Raw genomic sequence first — 21,522 nt, 5'->3', positions numbered from 1 at the left:
CTGGTGGTGTTGGTGTCTCTCCTTTGACAAAAACCACACTTATGAAAACAGTTTAACTGTGATGGGCAAAACGCGGAATCACGCTGACACAACAAAGTGGATTACCTGTAGAATATTGAAGTTCATCTTCAGTTCCTTCCTGGCATCCAACATACACACTGCCCTTTGCACCAGCTACTTGTGGTAGTGCCTTTGAAGCATTTAATCAACACTGCATCTACAGGCTGGAGGACACTGGTACAGTACGATTCAGGGGATAGGAAATAACTTTTATATTTCTTAACCCTTGATGCGGAACCCCATTTGTTGTACAGATCTCCTTTTCTTCACAAGCTGCTCACCTCCGTGCATGGTATAAACCCCTGCAGCCCTAATTTCATTTTGTTCTATCTTGTAAAATTATCTAATTGCCCAGATGGAAATGGCATACCTTTGAAGGTGAAGATCTCTGCCTTCCTTATGTGTATGAATCAGCCCAAATTAGTGTTTCCTTTTTTTTCTTTTCTAAAGTGTTTAAAATAGTCTGACCTCTTTCTGGTTGAGAGCATGTAGGTTTAAATTTCTGTTGCATTCAAGCGCATATGTTTCAATACAGGATGTTTCCTTATGTAGATTGATAGTATAAATTGCCATCTCTTCACTGATATGAATGTTTATGTCATATGGAGAGAATTCCTGTAATTCCTTCAACACCTTGAAACCTCTTATGAATTGTATTTACTTAACATGCTGATGCTTTGAAATGCGATATTGCATGGCGCAGAAGGATGGCACGGTACAGTTTGAATGAAAGAGAAGTACTGTAACAAAGTATTAATAAATCAGACGATAACAGCACTACACCAGCCTGAATTGAGCAAAGTGAGGTTGAATGCATAACATAAGGAATGGGACAGCGTGGTTCATGCAGCCAAGTAATGGACGTCAAAACACGCCAAAGTGTATGCCCTCCTCATGAACTAGTCGTCCCATTAACCTGGGATTTGTGCTAAATGAATCTTTGAACTATTGTTCTTGGTTCTTCTGCTCAATGTTCCCAAAGCAACGATTACCCAAGTTTTCACTGCATTGTGAATTAATCCAGGTAAATACAAGAACGTTACTTCCATTCCATACAAAATGTGGAAGGTCTCTTCTCCATTACTACACTATATGAAAATGAAAAATGAAAAATGAAAACCTACAACCTATTATCCAGTCTTTGACCGGGTCAGGGATGTAATGAATGAACCAGATATAGGCTATTATTACAATGGGGTCGCCACTCCCAAGGTGTACTACACTATAACGTAAATATAAAATTAATGAATGTAAACTACATTCTTTTGAGTCTCTTGGAAATAATCTGAACTAAACTGTTGAGATAGTGAATTTTTACAGAGATCGCTGTGTTCTCGTAGTGCTCACATCTGAATCACTTTCGTCCGCTGTGTAAAGCGACGTTCAAATGTTCCCCATTGCTGGGTGGTTAAGAACGGAAGTTCCTGTGGGTGAGTGGCACAGTTTTCTAGAAACAAAATTATCTTTCTCACTTGAGCACCCATAGAAGCATCCAGTCCATGAAGAAAATCCAAATAACTTCTGTGGTCATCCAGGCTTTACTGTTTGCATAGTACCACACTGGCTTTTCTTGATGTTCTTAAAATATATTGGTTTTGCTGCTTTGCCTATGGTGATGGGAATATACTTGTCCAACCCATCTTTGAAACAATCAGTCCTTTGCAATTCTTCCTCCATGACAAGTTTCTCCTTTAAGTGCTAGTGTGTGATCCAGAAAACAATTAAAAAGTAGACTGGTTTCATCCACGTTATAGATGTCCATTGGTTCATATACTTCAACGAGCATCAGAAGATTTACTTTCCACTCCTGCCCAGCCAAACTGTCAACTACAGCACTCTTGCTGGTGAGCATTTTATACACCAGCCCATTACACCCCTTAAACCGAGAAATCCATATATTAAAACCCAAACATTTTTCAACACCTATCCTTTTGGTGATATTTAGAGCTTTTTCTTGAAAGATATTACCATCCACCAGAATTTTCAATCCCTGAGCTTTTAAAGTTAAGAAAGTGTCATAAGTGTTACAATTACCCTTTAATGTTTTTTGTGTGTTGATTTCTTGCCATTTTTGTACCGGCTGATGATGACATGGAGATGTGTCGAAACCAATCCCAAACTATATTAAACATGTTGCAACATTAATTTTTGCAACAATTTATTATTGTATTGAATAGATGGAACATCTCTCTCTTTTTGGCATTATAATCCCTGAGCTTGTTAATACCAACAAAAAAAGAGGATCAATAAATGAAACATTCAATAGAAAACTTGTTAACAACAAAACACAAGTTGGCAGAGGCCTTCATTATACAGTATGCCCCTTCCTAGCATCTTTGATAGTTTATATTTGTACATTTGATTGTTTTCTGTCCATTTCTTAACTATGATTTCCTGTGTATGCACACAAATGATGATAACAAAGTGTGAAGAGAAATATGGTAATGTAACATCATTCAAAGATCATTTTACTTATAGAAGGAAAGTACTTTACAGTCCTTCCAAAAACCTAACACATTACTGTAGTTAATAGTTTTAAATTTGCTGTGTATGAAGTAAAACTAAAGAGTGTCAAATGTCATAACACACTACTTACAAGATTTCTGGGTATCATCAATGGGAACACTTGAAGGGCAGACAAAGCAACACTGTTGATAGTCCCAGCATGGCTGGAACTGGAGTAGCTACTGTAGAAGCCTTGTTGCTTCAGCTTCAGATCTGATCTTTCAAGTAGCACCTAATGAAGAAAGAGAAGTATAAACACATATGTTATCGTGGAAGGATAAGGTGAAACAGAGGTGATTACAGTGGTAAAGGTTATATGTACTGCATGTATTTTTATCCATTACCCCCCCATCTCCTAACGTGGGATTGGGGATGAGATGAGATGAAATTATATGGTCCTATTTAGGCCTGTCACCCAGGTGGCAGGTTCCCTCTCAGTTGTTTACCTACATTTTCCTTAAACGTTTTCCAAGAACTTGGAAATTTATTGAACATTTCCCAACATAACATAATTTATTCTAATCCCTTACTCCTAGTCCTATAAATGAATATTTGTTTCAATTTGTCCTCTTGAATTCCAATTTTATTTTCATATCTTTCCTACTTTCAGAAGCTCTGTTAGTGGAGAGATGGCATAGAATGACATCATCATCATCATCATCATCATCATCATCATCATCATCATCATCATCATCATCATCGTCATCATCATCATCATCATCATCATCCTTCCAAGTATTGGGCCATGTGTCCCATTACGGTCTTGCATTTTTCTTTTTGCAAGACTTGAAAGCAATCAAATGTCCTTCCGACGGGTTGCTAGCCTGAAGGAAGTAAGACCATTGGTGGGGCTGCCACCTCTCAGCTAATGGACTAGCTAAAATTACAGCATTTCCTCCATAATGGATGTAACGGTTATACCGCAGTGACTCGGTCGACAGGGCCTCATCTGTGGGAACAGGTTTTTTTCATCTCGGGAAGGTGAGGTTGGCATTTAGGCAGGAGAGGTTATGTCATAATCATCATCATCATCATCCTTCCAAATACTGGGCCATATGGCCCGTTATGGTCTTGCATTTTCTTTCCATCGCTTCATTGGATGTCCTATAGATCTCTGCCCTCTTGATTGATAGCGTAGGATCTCCTTTGGTAGTCTTTCAGATTCCATCCTTTGAACATGACATTTCCAGTTTTCTTGGTAATCATAGATGTAATTGATTACCGATTTCACATTCAGTCCCTTAAGCACATCTTCATTTCTTATACGATCCCATTTCATATAGCCTGCTGTTCTGCTCATGAACATCATTTCACGTGCTATAATTCTGGAAATGTCTTGAGCTCTTATTCACTGCCGTAGCAAAGGGTTGGTCTGGCTAAAGTATTATAAAGATATAAGCGAGTGTGTTTTTGGACAAGCGATGGCTTCATGATATGATTTATGATTCCTGTTGTTCTGGTAAATTTGGTTATTTTTGCAGAGATATCAATTTCTCCTTGGTAAGATAAACTGTATCCCAGATAATTGAATTCATTGACTCTTTCCAAAATTTTATTATCTAAACAGATTTTACTCGGGATGGGATCCTTCCCCTTAAAGGCCTCCTCCAGCTATGCTTTTAAACAAAATGACATTAGTAGATGAATAATCCCTCAGGCTCTGTTCCTGGTCAAGTATGGGTTTTAACACATTTAGTTCATTCTTCTGGTATGAGGCCAGATATTGGTTCTGTCCCTAATGTTTCTGCAAGTTACACACTGCACAGTCAGGTAGTTTTCCTCCCATGGTAGATGCCACCTGTCTTTGTTATAGAGTCTGCCTTATAAAGAAATGCTGAGAATAGAGCAGTTGCTCCTATGATCGCAATTGGTAGTGCAAATGCAGCACCACATCCAGTATTCTCTGATAGTTCTTCAATTGGTAACATCTGCAGTGGTATTTAAAATGTTTTAAATTGTATCTTTTACTGCACTAATCAACCACATCTGGGCGACTGGAGTGGGACATTGATAATGATGATGATGATGATGATGACTGCACTAGTCCTCCTCCAGCTACTCTTTTAAACAAAATGTTAGACAACGAAATGTTCAGTTAAAGAATTTAAGAAAATAGAACTGACTGTTTAAATATAAAATTTTATGATATCATGACAGGTACATCATTTGGTGTTGATGAGACCAAATTTATCATAATATCTTCTTTTTCAATATTTTATTAAAGGAACTTACTGTTTTGGAACTTTGGAATAGAATGGTAAGGACTTCTAATATTAATGCTGTATTTACCATACATAAGTTTTAATAAATTAGATTTTAATTTCTCCAAGACAGTAAGAGTTATTAAAAATAGTCAAATATTTTACTGCATCAGCTTTCTTGTCTCTGATGGCTGTTTAATACAATATTCTCCTGATTACCTGTGTACAGGTTATCCTAATGATTTGAGCAGGATATTTTAAGCCAATCCTCAAAAATGTTTGTTAATTGCACATTTTAAAATGTAAGCAAAAAACTCTGCAAAACAAAAAATCAAACAAATAAAAATCAAGTAACATTTTGCGATGTGAAATGTATGAATCATGAGCATATAGAGAACAACATGAAATTCATTTCACAAGTCGAATGATGGATGTTTATCTGTGCCTTTTGAGTAATCAAGCACACTTCAGTCCCTACAAGCCTCTATATTTGGTGGATTACTGTACATCCCAATACTTTATTCATATCATTTACATACACAAGAATCTCTCTCTTGTCTTTATACTCCTGACTGAGTATTGTGACCCAAGGACCTTGTTGCTTCTATGGTAACTTAATTGTTGTTGTTTGAGTCATCAGTCCATAGCCTAGTTTGATGCAGCCCTCCATGCAAGCCTATACTGTGCTAACCTTTTCATTTCTACGTAACTGCTGCATTCTACATCTGTTCTAATCTGCTTGTCATATTCATAACTTGATAAAAAAACAAACAGCTCCAATAATACTGCCTTGCAGGACCCCCATCCCCTCTTCATTGTTACAGGATCAGTTAATACCTTACCTACTCTAATTCTTTGAGTTCTATTTTCTAGAAATGTAGCCACTCATTCAATCACATGATGGTATTCTGTACAGAGTAGTTACAGGATTGTAAGTGACTGCATAGAGACCTCAACAATGTTGTGAGATAGACAACAGAAAATGGTATAGTGGCAAATGGGATAAAAAGTCAGATTGTAAGTTTCACCAAGAAGAAAAGTTGTCTTAATTTTAATTACTGGGTGAAAGTATCCCTTGTGGATCACTGCAAGTAACTAGATCACATTGATCTTGGATGTGCTGATGGTAGGTTGATGCATGTATCAACGCTAATGGAAAGCAGATTGAAGATTTCATGTAAGAAAGAGTTTCATGTGGCTCCATGGCTAAACGGTTAATGTGCTGACCTTTCATTCAAGGGTCCCGGGTTCAATTTCTGGCCAGGTCAGGAATTTTAAACTTCATTTGTTAATTCTGATGACTCGAGGGTTGGGTGTGTATGCCTTTTCATCATAGGTAGGGCCCCATCCTCATACGTAGACATGTAGTTCACCTGTACAGCGTCAACTCAAAAGACCTGCACCAGGCCTCTTCGGAGGCTGGACACCATTACATATGGTATGCTACTACGTTCTGTTCCTATGTATTTCCCATTATTAACGTACTATGTAGAGTTGTAGAAAATGACTTCTAACATGGAAATAAAGTGCTTCAGGACCCATGCCCACATAACATATTTTCTTCTATGTATGAAGAATATGTCTGAAAATTTGGCCATAAGATTTTAAAGGTAGGATAGATCATAATATGAAGATAAAGCTGGAATTCAAGGAGACATGTTGGGGCAAATATTTGTTTATAGGAAGAGGAATTGGGGATTGGAATAATTTATCAAGGGAAATGTTTGATAAATTTGCAAGTTCTTTGAAATAAATTAACCCTGGAGTGGTCGCATGGGTTTTGTCAATATTAATGGTCGCACCGGGTCTCTCAGACCCATTTTTTCTCAGAGTTTTACTATTAGATTTTTATACTTTATTTCCAATTACAGTATTATAGGACATTACTTCGTTTATTTTAATGCAGTTTACATGACTACAATATTTAGCTATCCCGTTTGTTAACCAAAATTGTATTTTAATAATTACACTGAAAAACTGATAGTTTTCTGTGAACTTGTGAAAGATAAAACATGGTGACAGTAAAATATATTTCACATCATTGTTTTCATTTTTTCCTGCATCTACATGCACAAAGCAACACTTTCATCTATTTTCTACACAGTCTTAATAAAACATATTTTTGAGAATTTCACACTTGAACTATTGGTACAAAAATATGGATTTTTTTTAGGTATGTGTGAATTATGTATCATAATTCATAGCATCAAAATCAAATTAGTTTTAGAAACAAATCTAAGTACAGGGAAACATCACTTTGATCAATTTCTATGCACATTCTGCAGAGAAATTGTCCATGTTCTCCGTAAATGAAATTTTGGCCCTCGGCACAGATGAAGGATGTCTTCCTCTTTGTTTGTCGAGCAGAAATGACTAAGAGCTTCTTCATTTTCAGATTCCTCCAATATGGAACGAATCCAGGCAGACTTAGCTTCATCCATTGTTACACGGAAGAAAAAGTGTAATAAACTAACAATGCGAAGTTTGACAAAAAAAAGTCAACGTTAACAGTCGCACTGGGTCTGCGAGACCCTGAACAGCCTGTACGCGCAAAATTTCCAAGGCAACTGAGAGCGCGCTACTGTGTTTGGTTGAAGGTTGGGAGCCAAGAAGCTACCAGGGATGGGGAAGTGCTCAGTGCATTCCAACAACAGGAACACAAATAAGTATGTCCGCCCGGGTCTCATAGACCCATTGCGACCACTCCAGGGTTAAGAGAATACTAGGTATCTTATGATAGGGAATCTGCCACCTGGGCAGCAGCTCTAAATTCAGACCAATGATGACTGATTGATTGACTGATTTATCAGAAGATTTTGATGTAAATGCAAATTGGGTAAAATATCCATATGAGAAAATTTACTTCTTATTCATATTATAAAATAATATCCATGTATATCTACATTATGAAATGGAGTGCATGCAATTACATTGTGATGAGCTCAAGTGAAAATCTTTCTCAGTTTTTTTGCATCAGTACTTACTCCCTCAAGAACAATTGGTAAGAATTCCTTGTATGTGATATGCTGGATTTGAGCAATCAATATTCGACGAGCTTCCTGGAACAACTTCTCATCAATCCAGTGCTTGTTGATAGTGGAGAGAGCTGTGGCAATGCGATTGTGCTCCCTTAACAGAACTGAATATAAAGCACCAAGACCTGATGAACTCCTACATCTGAAAATAAAATTATATCTTATTGGAACATCCGAACAGATTCACTAAAACAAAACACATAATTACAATCTTAATTCTTTATTGATTATGAAATTATTCACTAGAACTTAAAAACTAAATCTTGAGATGTAAAAATACCTGTGTGCACAATAAGTAGCCTACATATTAAATATAATCAAATAAGTTGCTTTACGTTGCATCGACACAGGTAGGTCTTACGGCGACGATGAGATAGGAAAGAACTAGAAGTGGAAAGGAAGTGGCCATGGCCTTAATTAAGGTACAGCACCAGCATTTGTCTGGTGTGAAAATAAGAAACCACAGAAAACCATCTTAATGGCTGACAACGGTAGGATTCAAATCCACCATCCCCCGAATGCAAGCTCCTAGCTACGACACCCTAAACGCACGGCCAACTAGCTCAGTTGTCTTTGAAAATGTATTTTTTTTCAGCAAATCATCATATTTTGTATAGGCTGCCTGAGATGTACAGTAGCCCATTGGTTTTTAGATTAAACATCTTTTAATTTAAGCTATTGAATCAGTCGGCTCACTGTCCACATACACTGGTGATCTCATGATTCGATTATTGAAGTATGCAACGACGTGACATACAAACTGAGAGAATACCGAGCGGTTCTTCCCAATATAAAACAGACAATTTAAAGTGGTCATGAGCGTGACTCATAGTCATAGGGTAGGCTAGATAATAATGTTATTGGCTTTACATCCCACTAACTACTTTTATGGTTTTCGGAGACACCAAGGTCACAAAATTTAGTCCTGCAGGTGTTCTTTTACATGCCAGTAAATCTACCAACACAAGGCTGATGTATTTCAGCACCTTCAAATACCACCGGACTGAGCCAGGATCGAACCTTCCAAGTTGGGGTCAGAAGGCCAGGCCTCAACCATCTGAGCCACTCTGCCAGGCGGGTAGGCTAGGAGAGCTGAGTTTAATTAATTGTTGAATGTCAATTATAAAAATACTGATTGATTAAACTAATATGGTAAATAGAATAACCTAATAGCCTACCTACTTACAAGCTAGATACTTTGGAATTATGTTTTGACTACCTTTTTAACACTGAGAATAAAAACGTCTATTATTTAGTTGGTATTATTTTCAAATGAGCTGAGTGCAAGAGTCTGTGACTGCGTACAATTCTTTCAGTGTGCCATCACTCTGTATGTCTTGCTGCAGCGGAAGTTCGGCTCCCTGCCAGTGTTCAGTGTCCCGCTAGTTAGCCGTGTGTGTATTGTGTCTCACTGATCCATAAGTGCGCACTGTCTGTTGTGAGTCAGCTGAATCTAAATCTGAATCTAAATGTGTTGTCTTCATCATCATTTGATCCTCATTATGACGCACAGGTCACCTACAGGCTTCAAATAGAAAGATCTGCACCTGGCAAGCCAAACATGTCCTCGGACACTCCCGGCACTAAAAGCCATATGCCATTTTCATTTATTTAAAACTGAAAAATCAGATCAAATGAACTGATAGTGCAAAGAATCAATAGTTGTGAATATACACTGAGAAAAGTAAATGCGATATGTAACGAGTTTCAAGATTCACATGCTCTTTTCCACTCTGGCAGATACGAACACTGTTCTCTCCACCACACTTGCCCCTGTGTTTGCTCTGGCTGTTGTCGTACAGCTGAGTCCCACTCAGCCCAGACAGCTTGCGCAGCACATACCAAGTGGGCAGCTCACCTCAACACGCCTGATGGACTTGACCATAGTACTGGGCAATGTTATAAATTTTATACACCATATTATGCACATTTAAGCAAAGCTCAGAATTAGAGATGACTTCTCAATACTTTTGATACACAAGAGGTATCAAACTCGAATGATACTACTACAGATGAGCTTGATACTTAATCAATACTATGTTAACACGTTCGGTAGGCGATGCGGCGAGATCCGCGGCTACAAGTCACTTGCTCGGCGGGGAACGCGGATATATCCGCCGATTCTAATTATATTTCTTTTCTCAACTGCCTGCCTGCAGAGGTTTATTTCTTTCTCAGGAGCATATTCTGGATGAGTCTGCCTTCTGATGTGAATTTTTTCAACTATGTTCTCCTAATACCAGTGTGTCATCCATGAGTTGCATCATAAAGAACGCAGCTTACGTACGGGCAAGAACGATCTAAAGCCCAGTAGCCTCGCGCTGAAGCTTACGCTCATCGCCTAATCGTCCCTTGAAAATGGATGCAATAATATTGCTGTAATAGGGATTTATAGAGATTATGATACTCAACAGACCTCTTTGATGACATTTTAGAACTGTGACCTGATTTATTATCCCCAGTGTTGAGTTCCTCCTTCACAACTGGAGTTTGTGTTCACCATGAGTTACACAGCATTTATTATCGTACGCATCTGTTCCATACTATAGGCAAAATTCATGATTTCCATCCAAACTGCAGAGACCAGGGTTCTATTCGATCCTTTTTCTTAATTTTTTCCGCTAAAATGTCTAAAAGGTATTACCGGCCCTCGCCGTTAGAAGAAGATAAACGAAATATTTAGTGGGGAGAATAGTGATCATAGTGAAGTAAGTTCTGCTGAAGGGGAATTCATAAGTGACAGGAACTTACCTGGAATTAATACTGTAAGGTTAAATGTACAGGGTTCGGGCCCAGCTGATACGAATGTTCAGCAGTCGCGAAAAAGTCGTGTTCGATTCCATTTCTAGTAGCGACCATGACAGTGACAGTGATAACAATAGTACTGATTACAATCCAACCAGTGCTAGTTCTTCATCAACTGGACAAAGAAGGTCAGACATTGATCTAAAATTCCATCGTGATGTAAAGGGAGAGATTTTAGGGAAAACAAAACCGAGCAAAATATTTTATTTATTTTTTCTGACGAGTTATGCCAGAACATAGCTGAACAGACAAATGATGCCCAGCAAGAAATCGCACATAAAACCCAGTTTAGCAAGATGAAACAAGGGAGTCGAGATCAAGACCGGGTCCAAAAAAATAAGGATGAAATAAAGCTTCTTATGACCATACTGTTGCCGCGGGGGCCTGTAGAGGAACACTATATTTCTCGCAATAAATTGTTCACTACGCCTATTTTCTATGAGCTGATAACACAGAAGAGATTTTTTTTTCACCAGGCTGAGTGGCTGAGACATTTGAGGCACTGGCCGGCCTTCTGACCCCAACTTGGCAGGTTCGATTCTGGCTCAGACCGGTGGTATTTGAAGGTGCTCAAATACGTCAGCCTCTTGTCAGTAGATTTACTAGCATCCAAAAGAACTCCTGCAGGACTAAATTTCAGCACCTCAGCATTTCTGAAAGCCGTAAAAGTAGTTAGTGGGACGTAAAGTCAATATTATTATTATTATTATTATTATTATTATTATTATTATTATTATTATTATTATTATATTTTTCTACACTGCATTTTACATATCTCTGACAATGAGGCGAATAATGGACACATTCTTCCCAAAATGTACAAGATAAATACAGTGTTTGACCATGTGTTGGCAAAATTTTCCGAAGCTTATACCCCTGATGGCAGTGTCAATTGATGTGAACCATTCATACTTCCCAAGAACACGATCACATTTTGTAATGGAATCATGCATATTATGTGTAGCCGAGACAGTTTATATAACATTATCTGCTTCCGTGTGTATAATAATGAACAGCTGTAAAAGGCATAACACGGTGCAGACTGTAAATATTACCTGTAGTGTAGAGTAATATAGTCCATGTGTGTCACTTATGAATTGTAGGTATATAAACTTCATCCCTCAAAAGCGCTAACCAACATAACAGAAAATTTCGTGAGTATTATAATTTATTCCATTGTAAAAGTTTTATGTAAGTTACATGTAAACTTTGTAAAGCTACAATTTACATATGCAGAAACATTTATTTCCAGGCAGATTTTGTTAGTAAACTGCCTAAAATATTCAGGTAAAAGTTACTGTATAAACAAAAACCAGCCTTTCCTATTAGGAAGAAGCAACCACGATATCGCAGTGTGAAAGCAGTTAGTTTGTTCTTGCACAAAGTACTGAAAAATTAAAATAATAGGATTTTTCAACAATTAAATATGTACCGGGCGGTACACCTCCACGCCGCTAATTTAAAATGTGCGCCAGTTGAAACTCCTCTGCTGGAGGAAGTCTGAACTTTACCTACGGTATTAATTTTCTACTTTCTCAGAAGATGTCACTACCTGGAAATTTTGGAGTTTTTGAACTGTGTCATTTTCGACGTATTTTTGTTTTGCTTGTAGTAAGAAGTGTGAACTTTCTCTTCTAGAGGACACTACTGAAGATCAACAATAGTGCACCCTAGTGCGGAGTGAAAGAACTGTTTTTTTGGAGAAAATTTAATTTCAAAAGTTTGTTCTTTGCTAAATTTCTTTCAGTCATTGTTTAAGTTGGCAATATTAACCCTTTCTTTCCCCTTGTTTTGAATTTAGCCAATCCCGAATTTCTTAAATTAATTTTCCACCAATAATGTGTTTCTTCTTCATCTTGTGTAGGGGTTTTCGTTATCCACCAATAAAAAGATTGTGGGCGGGTGTTTTCCTTCCTGAAACGCCTCGAACTTTCCGCGAGAGTATATAAACTGCTGATTTGAGGGTCTCTGCGCCACTTCTGTTCCATCTTTCAGTGTGTAAAGTACACAGCAGGGGGCGGGAAGCGCCTCTTTCTTCGGCAGCGGTCAACAACAAGGTAATGGCCGATTAATAACTTCTTTCTTTACTAGCTCAGCAGTTTAACTCTCGGGGCGGGTCCAAAGTTTTTCCATAATGTAACCTTCCTTAAAATGTATCTATTCTATCTTTAAACTGCATATCGGGATAGAGAGTGCTTAACCCTCTCGAGCTCCCAATCATATTGTTTTGAGGTGAACTTATTTGTCACAACCTATTCTTCGTTAACGTAAAGCAAATTGTTCTTTTCTAAAGTCACCTCTGTAGTATGGGATTAGCCCTTGCATTAGTGGCCTAGAGCCAGATTATGTTTTAAAAACAAATGCATTAGGAGTGCAGATCGCCTCCTCTCTAATTGTTATTTTAGAGGTCATGTAATTAACCTTCTTCTCATTTAATAGACCTCAGTAGGTTGGGTATTTTACCCCTGTGTATATGTCCTTGGAGGACAGCTTGAAGGTGGAATTAGGTGTGGCCTTTGACAGGCCTGAATTTTGAGAGCAAGTTGCTCTTTTCCCGAAAATTTTGTTTTCTGCGCGCCTCAAGGAGGCCTTACTGTGTATTTTGGAGCAAGTGCTCCTAGGCATGAATGGGGTTTTCTGCCCCTCTGTTGAAACTTGTGTTTGGGGTAAAACTGGGCTAATTGCTCAAGAAGTGTGAGGCTGGGGCTCGAAGCCCAAATCCTGTAAATATTGTAATTGTATTTTTATTGCCTTGCTACTCTGTACCTGCCATGATTGTTATTTCTTTATTTGGAAAAGAAAATATAACCTTGTTAATTTTACATGCACTATAATTTCGTAGCTTGAGACCCGTTCACACCCGCACCTTCTTTCACGCATAACTACCACAAAAACACGGTAACAAGTGGTAGCAGAGCGTGGTTGAATGGGTCTCAATTTAGCCCCTTTTGACGGCTAAACATTGCTTTGATTCAAACTCTAACAATTTTCTCAGTTGCTGGAATTTTCTGATTTTTTCAAAATTGTTCTGTCATCATGCCCAGCCCTCGCGATGTTCTCCATCTTAACTATTTGCGCAAGGAGGAGTTGATCTATGAGTTAACTATCAGAAATGTGCAATCTGGAGGCACGGTTGCGATAGACACCAACAAGCTTAGAGAGTCCCTTGATTTGCCCATTTCCATCCCCAATTTGGGAGAGAAAGAAATTGACGACTCTCTTTCCACGATCACCGAGAATACTACTGGGCTAGCATCGGTAGTTAGTTTTTTTGACGAAAATGATCCTTCTCCTAATCAAATTAAGCGTGTGCAAGCCAGGCTATATCATTTTTCAAATAGAGTTAACGATCTGTTGTCTCTGAAGTTGAATGACGTTCAGAGGAAGGAAGCTAGTATGTTGCTTGAAAGTATTTCTGAATTATCTAGCAAGGTCACTCAATTGTTAACTGGGGAAGTTCCTCCCAAAATTGATCAAACCACCACGATGAATGTAGGTAGCGGGGAAGAGCCTCCTAAGGGAGAAGCCAATAGGATAACCGTTGCCGCTCAAACTATCTCTGCCCCATTGGACAACGAGTCTGAACGCCGTGCATCGTTGTATAATATACGTTCTGAATTAACTTCCTTGCCATTGAAACCTTTACCTACTATGTCACCCGGGTTTAGCAGCTTGCCTCATCCATTGGCAATGTTGCTCAGAGGTATCTCTAAGTTTTCCGTTAATACCACCAGTGACGTAATTTCATTTTTAAGATTTTTAGTTGAATTTCAGGATCATGCTCTTGTGTTTTCTCTTTCTCCATGTCAAATTTTGCAAATTATCTATCCCTATGCAATAGGTATTCTCTCAGACAAAATAGTTAGAGCCATTGCCGAGCAATCATCGATTGAAGACTTCCACGCCCACTTGCTAGCTAACTTCATCCCGGCCAGGGAGGGGTCCTCCCTTATTCAGAAGTACTATTATCGGGTACAGCGCTTGGATGAAAACTTGGCAGATTTCATCCAAGATATTAAGTTCTATACTAGGGTGTTTGCTCTTCACTTCCCTGAGGATCAGATTGTACAAGCTATTGTGGAAGGAATTTCACCATCCTATAGGTCATATTTGTGTTTCGCGGCGTGCCCGCAAACCTTCTCTGAACTTGAAGCATTGGCCGTCTCAGCGGAAGGAGTTAGATACGCCAACTCTTTGCGTGTCGCGAAAGAACCCCCTCCCTCTTTTAGTAATCTTCGGCCTCCACCTCGCCGACCAGTCACACCTCGTAAATGTTATGCTTGCGGGTCGCCCGACCATCTGCGCAATAAGTGTCCACTGATCAAGCCGAGTGGGACAAGGAATGGGGCCGGTTCATCACAAGGCTGTTTTAAATGTGGGGCTTTCTCACATATCGCCAAAAATTGCCCAAATTCAAATAGCACCCCCTCCTGCTCAACTTCTGGTGCAAACTCCACCAATGCCAATAATAAAAAATGACTAGTGGCTTCGGCTGAGTCGACTAATCCCTCTTCCCGAGGCTCAGCCCCTGGTAAACAGGTCGAAAATTCAGGGAATGTTCTATCTTCAAATTCATCTTTCGAATGCCCCAAAGAATGTCTTAGGATTGCGGCGGATCCCACCGCACCTGTTCCTTTTCTTAAGATTGAGTTAAATAACGAGCCTATAACAGCTCTATTAGATTCAGGCAGTGTTTGTTCAATTATTTCGGACCAATGGTATTCAAAATTGAAATCTGTTTGTAAACTACCTGACTATGTCTCATCTCCTGTTCAATATGTTTCGGCTAATTCATCTCCACTGGAAATCCTAGGTTCTGTAAATGTCAAAATTCGTATTTTTAAATTTACATGGAAAATCAAATTGTTTGTGGCTAAGCACTTGTCTTGCCCCATTATATTGGGAGCTGACTTCATTTCTTACACTGGTCTTGTGCTCGATCTCCAGAGTAGGTCGTGCACATTCAAATTTGCGTCCAATTGTAAAATTCCCTTGTTAAAGTGTAATTCTGTATCATGTTCATCTATTTCGCCTACCCAGGATGAGATGTTGTTAGACCTTAGACATCTACCTGAGGAGCAGGCTGAGAGTATTCGTAAATTATGTCAGTCATTTCCAGAGGTGTTCTCGGATACTCTTGGTGTTACTGACCTTATTGAATACAAAATTGAGGTCACGGATTCGATTCCTGTCCGTTTTCCACCATATAGGCTATCTCCACCTTGAAGGATGGTATTATTAGGCCCTCTAAGTCGGCGTATTCTTCGCCTATTTTTCTAGTCCCGAAACCCCAAGGAGGCTTCAGGCCTGTCATTGGTTATAGGGCTCTCAATCGGAAGGTGGTGTTGCAATCTGTGCCCCTTCCTGACCTTCATTCTTGTTTTTCATGGTTTCGTAAGGCCAAGTTCTTTACTATCTTGGACTTGAATCAGGCCTATAATCAAATTCCCCTTGCCGAAGAGTCTAAACATCTTACAGCGTTTGCCACGGACTGGAACTTATACGAATACAACCGCGTGCCTTTTGGGCTCCCCACGGGAGCAGCTGTACTCACTAGGCTGCTAGATAGGGTCTTCTCCGACATCAAATTTGAGTACTTGTATCACTACTTGGATGATGTCGTCGTATTTTCGGAGACCTTTGAAGAACATTTAGATCATCTGCGAGAAGTTCTCAATCGCCTTCGTAAGGCTGGGTTAACTGTCAAGTTGTCCAAGGTGGCCTTTGCTAAGCCTTCTATGTCATTCCTAGGGCATATTGTGTCACCTGATGGTGTTGCCGTCGATCATTCCAGAACACAGGCCATCCGTGATTTTAAACCTCCCAAGGACGTTAAAGGTATCGCCAGGTTCATTGGTATGGTCAATTTCTTCAGGAAGTTTATTCCTAACTTCGCTAATAGAGCGGCGCCCTTAAACCTTCTTCGTAGGAAAGGCATCAAATTCGAGTGGGGACCTTCTCAACAAGCCGCTTTTGAAGATCTTAAATTAGCTCTCTGTAATGCCCCTGTACTTGCTATGCCTGATTTCTCGAAGAAATTCATCGTCCAAACCGACGCGTCGTCGTCAGCAGTAGCTGCAGTCCTTCTTCAAGAGACTGAACTAGGGAGGCGACCCATCGCCTATGCATCTAGGACTCTATCGGCTCAAGAAGCCAAGTATTCTATCTATGAGCTCGAAGGGTTGGCAGTCTTATTTGCCTTAGAGAAGTTCCGTCTCTATCTGGAACATGTCAAATTCGACCTGGAGACAGATAATCAAGCCTTAAGCTGGGTCTTACAGTAGGTAGGCCGCGTCGTACTGGTCATATAGCCCGTTGGGCCATCCGTATTTCTGCCTTCCAATTCGATGTTCGGCATATCAGAGGTACCGAAAATGTTGTTGCTGATGGACTCAGCTGTATGTTTTCCAACGACGTTGAGAACCATGAACCGGTCGATAGTTCATCTCCTCCCGAGTCCATGCTATCTGATGTTAATGCCATCTTAACAGATGCTCCCATGCTCTTTAGGGATATCGAGAAATACCAACGTGAAGATCCGACGCTGGCTCCGATAATGGAAACCCTTTCTTCTGGGGAACATGTTGTCCCTTATGTTCTGAGGAATGGTGTTTTATGTTGCCCATCGAGGCATGATAAGATGATGAAAGTTGTCGTTCCAGCTGTTCTTGTACCTATGATCTACAAGTATTATCATGAGACCCCATTAGGAGGGCATCTTGGTATCTTTAAAACTCGTGAAAAGATTCGTGAAAGGTTCATCTGGAAGGGTATGGACGGTGAAATCCGTGAACTAGTAAAAGCTTGTAAATCTTGTTTGCTCAGTAAACCAACCATGTCCACCAAGGTAGGCCTTCTGTCTTCGCATCAAGCGTTGCGCCCCATGGAATGCCTGTATATTGATTATGTAGGACCCTTCCCCCAGTCAAAGGGAAATGCCAACAAGTTCATCTTTGTATGCGTAGATGGTTTCACAAGATTTTCCTGGTTATTTCTGACTAAGCTGGCTACCGCTCAGTCCACCATTACTTGCTTAAATTCTATTTTTGCCTCTTTTGGTCCGTGCCAATATATTGTGTCTGATAATGCTAAGGCGTTCACATCAAATCTTTTTCGTAAATTCTGTTTTGACTTGTCCATCTCTCATGTAACTACTTCTGCTTATTACCCTCAACCATCTCTGGCTGAATGGGTTAACCGTAATCTCAGGTCCGCGCTTATTGCCTATCATCATGAAGATCATTCCAGGTGGGACACGTCCCTGCATTGGTTAGCTTTTGCTTTGAATTCGGCGGTTCATGAATCACATAAATTTACTCCAGCCTCTTTGATGTTCAAGTTTGTTCCCAACACGCCGCTCTCTAACCTCTGGTCCCTGAGTGACATTCTACCTGAGACAATAGATCCGGACAACATTAAAGATCTTTGGAAGAAGGCTAAAGCCAATCTTACAGTGTCTCATGAAAAGGTTAGGGAAAGGTATGATCGTAGACGGAGACCCACCCCTTTGAAGGTAGGTGACCAAGTAATGGTCAAGAATTTTGTTCCCGCGGGAAAGCTTGCCCCCAGATTCCATGGGCCGTGTGTCATTCTCGATTTCCTTACGCCGGTTACGTTGTTATTAAGCAATCCAGCCACCGAGAGGATATTTAGGGTTCACTTGTCGCAGGTGAAACCTGTATAATTTCTGTGCTAACTTGCCTCATATTATCTTGAAAGGAATATGAAGGTTATATTTTTTTTTTGAGTTTCACTCTTAAGGCTTTCTGCCCCTTCTATAGTATTTTGTTTTATTTGTAAGCATTTTGGTGAAACCTGCCCCGAACCGTTAAACTGCCATCCTGTCCTTGCCACAGCCATTACCACGCTCCCGTCTCCTGCTCCACTCTACACAGTGGCTTAATTAATGCCATGGATATCTGCACGCCGCTGGCCCCTCAACCTCTCCACAAGCCTGTGCCCTCAAAAAAGATGATGGTCCAACAAATTCTGCCGCCTAGTTTTAATGTTTCAGTGCCCCCGCAGCCGCGCGGCGCCGTGCCGCGACTGGGATAGAGGAAGGGCCCCCTCGACCCCAGCGAGGACGACATGTGCACGGCGAGCCGGAGCTCTCCTCCCGGCCAAGGCTGATGTGCGGCGCACGACCTACTACTTGCCCGCAGCCTGTATATGTTCACCGCGGGCGCGGCGTGCTTCAACACCACTGCTCCCCTCATAGTGCGGGCGAGCGGTATCTCAGGGTACTTGTGGGGTCCGAGCGGCCGCCTTTGGACGCAAGCCGCAATGGCCGGTCTGGCCATCCAACTTAATCAACATCAACTACATGGACAGTTACTATCAGCAATTACTATACCTGAGAATTCAACAACAATATCTGGTGGACTTAGAAAATTTTTCCTCAACTTTAAAACTAAAGTTTTCCTTCTGAGTTCAACTTCTACAAACATAAAGACTTTACTTCGCCAGTCACAACAAAAATTTTGAAACTGAATCAAACCACATTAAGAAAATCCTATAAATACTTCTGCAATTAATCTCCATATCAACATCAAAACTTGGATCTTGTTTCCAAACAAATTGCATGTGTCACCCCTGGAGGAACTTTTGGGGGGGGAGGTCTGTACCGGGCGGTACACCTCCACGCCGCTAATTTAAAATGTGCGCCAGTTGAAACTCCTCTGCTGGAGGAAGTCTGAACTTTACCTACGGTATTAATTTTCTGCTTTCTCAGAAGATGTCACTACCTGGAAATTTTGGAGTTTTTGAACTGTGTCATTTTCGACGTATTTTTGTTTTGCTTGTAGTAAGAAGTGTGAACTTTCTCTTCTAGAGGACACTACTGAAGATCAACAATAGTGCACCCTCGTGCGGAGTGAAAGAACTGTTTTTTTGGAGAAAATTTAATTTCAAAAGTTTGTTCTTTGCTAAATTTCTTTCAGTCATTGTTTAAGTTGGCAATATTAACTCTTTCTTTCCCCTTGTTTTGAATTTAGCCAATCCCGAATTTCTTAAATTAATTTTCCACCAATAATGTGTTTCTTCTTCATCTTGTGTAGGGGTTTTCGTTATCCACCAATAAAAAGATTGTGGGCGGGTGTTTTCCTTCCTGAAACGCCTCGAACTTTCCGCGAGAGTATATAAACTGCTGATTTGAGGGTCTCTGCGCCACTTCTGTTCCATCTTTCAGTGTGTAAAGTACATAGCAGGGGGCGGGAAGCGCCTCTTTCTTCGGCAGCGGTCAACAACAAGGTAATGGCCGATTAATAACTTCTTTCTTTGCTAGCTCAGCAGTTTAACTCTCGGGGTGGGTCCAAAGTTTTTCCATAATGTAACCTTCCTTAAAATGTATCTATTCTATCTTTAAACTGCATATCGGGATAGAGAGTGCTTAACCCTCTCGAGCTCCCAATCATATTGTTTTGAGGTGAACTTATTTGTCTCAACCTATTCTTCGTTAACGTAAAGCAAATTGTTCTTTTCTAAAGTCACCTCTGTAGTATGGGATTAGCCCTTGCATTAGTGGCCTAGAGCCAGATTATGTTTTAAAAACAAATGCATTAGGAGTGCAGATCGCCTCTTCTCTAATTGTTATTTTAGAGGTCATGTAATTAACCTTCTTCTCATTTAATAGACCTCAGTAGGTTGGGTATTTTACCCCTGTGTATATGTCCTTGGAGGACAGCTTGAAGGTGGAATTAGGTGTGGCCTTTGACAGGCCTGAATTTTGAGAGCAAGTTGCTCTTTTCCCGAAAATTTTGTTTTCTGCGCGCCTCAAGGAGGCCTTACTGTGTATTTTGGAGCAAGTGCTCCTAGGCATGAATGGGGTTTTCTGCCCCTCTGTTGAAACTTGTGTTTGGGGTAAAACTGGGCTAATTGCTCAAGAAGTGTGAGGCTGGGGCTCGAAGCCCAAATCCTGTAAATATTGTAATTGTATTTTTATTGCCTTGCTACTCTGTACCTGCCATGATTGTTATTTCTTTATTTGGAAAAGAAAATATAACCTTGTTAATTTTACATGCACTATAATTTCGTAGCTTGAGACCCGTTCACACCCGCACCTTCTTTCACGCATAACTACCACAAAAACACGGTAACAAAATACATTATATTCAAGTAAATATTTCCCTTAGGGCCCTTCAATAGTTCATTTTAGTCTAATATTGTTTTTAATGAAGAAATTAAATATTTTCTTCAATCAGGAAAAATGCTCCCCACCTGGGAGTGAGCCGGTGTGTACCGAGCTCCCTGCTTAAGGGGTTAACAGAATACTAAAATTTTCAATTAATAGTGTCAACTTACCAGAAGTAGCAGATTTTAAAGTGGTCTCAAGGAGTATAGTTTTCAAAAGTGCCAGGTAACAGGTATAGCAAGAAATTGGCCTCATGTATAGTTCTACTGATCCCACAACAAAAGGGACCTTTCAATGAATTTCTGCAAATGTTCTGGTGCCAGTGTGTCTGTAGTACAAAGTTCTTTTAAAGTCATGTGCTAGAGCAATGAAATATGCTGAATTGTATCATTATTTATTTTCAGTTTGGACGGCTGTGGAAAATCTCCATCGAAATCTAACCTAGTTCTGAGCGTAACCAATAACTAAGACTTTCAGTAAACATGCAAGGAAGAAACCTCTTGTAAAAATGTCAACACTTTAGCATGAAACCTGATTTTGATTTTAGATTACTACTTAAAATTTCAAGTCAGTTCATACACTTAAGAAAATGGAAATTGCAACACCATGAAGGCATTGGTCGTTTGTGTTGATTTTCAAGATATGGAATGACGCCATGTAGGTATGTAAACGATCAAAGTTTCAGACCCATTGGATTGTTGCTACAGGTCTCCCCACGTGATTGGTTGCGGAGGAATCAACTCCAGTATACGGACTCTCGTGTAGCATAGTTGACTTGCAGTCTGTG

At 39.9% G+C, this 21,522-nt stretch overlaps 1 protein-coding gene across 1 annotated transcript in view; it reads right to left on the bottom strand.

Moving 5' to 3' along the window:
- Positions 1–21,522, bottom strand: part of LOC136875911 (uncharacterized) — a 469,584-nt gene that overhangs the window by 163,045 nt on the left and 285,017 nt on the right. Inside the window, exons 8-9 of the mRNA XM_068228250.1 lie at positions 7,751–7,943; positions 2,657–2,797 (exon numbers count right to left, since the gene is read on the bottom strand). Coding sequence (XP_068084351.1) covers positions 2,657–2,797; positions 7,751–7,943 — 334 coding nt within the window. The remainder of the gene's footprint in view (positions 1–2,656; positions 2,798–7,750; positions 7,944–21,522) is intronic.

This window comes from Anabrus simplex, chromosome 6 (genome assembly GCF_040414725.1).
Source record: "Anabrus simplex isolate iqAnaSimp1 chromosome 6, ASM4041472v1, whole genome shotgun sequence".
NCBI lineage: Eukaryota > Metazoa > Arthropoda > Insecta > Orthoptera > Tettigoniidae > Anabrus > Anabrus simplex.
The sequence above is the reverse complement of the archived record's forward strand: the minus strand, read 5'-3'. Positions and strand labels throughout refer to the sequence as shown.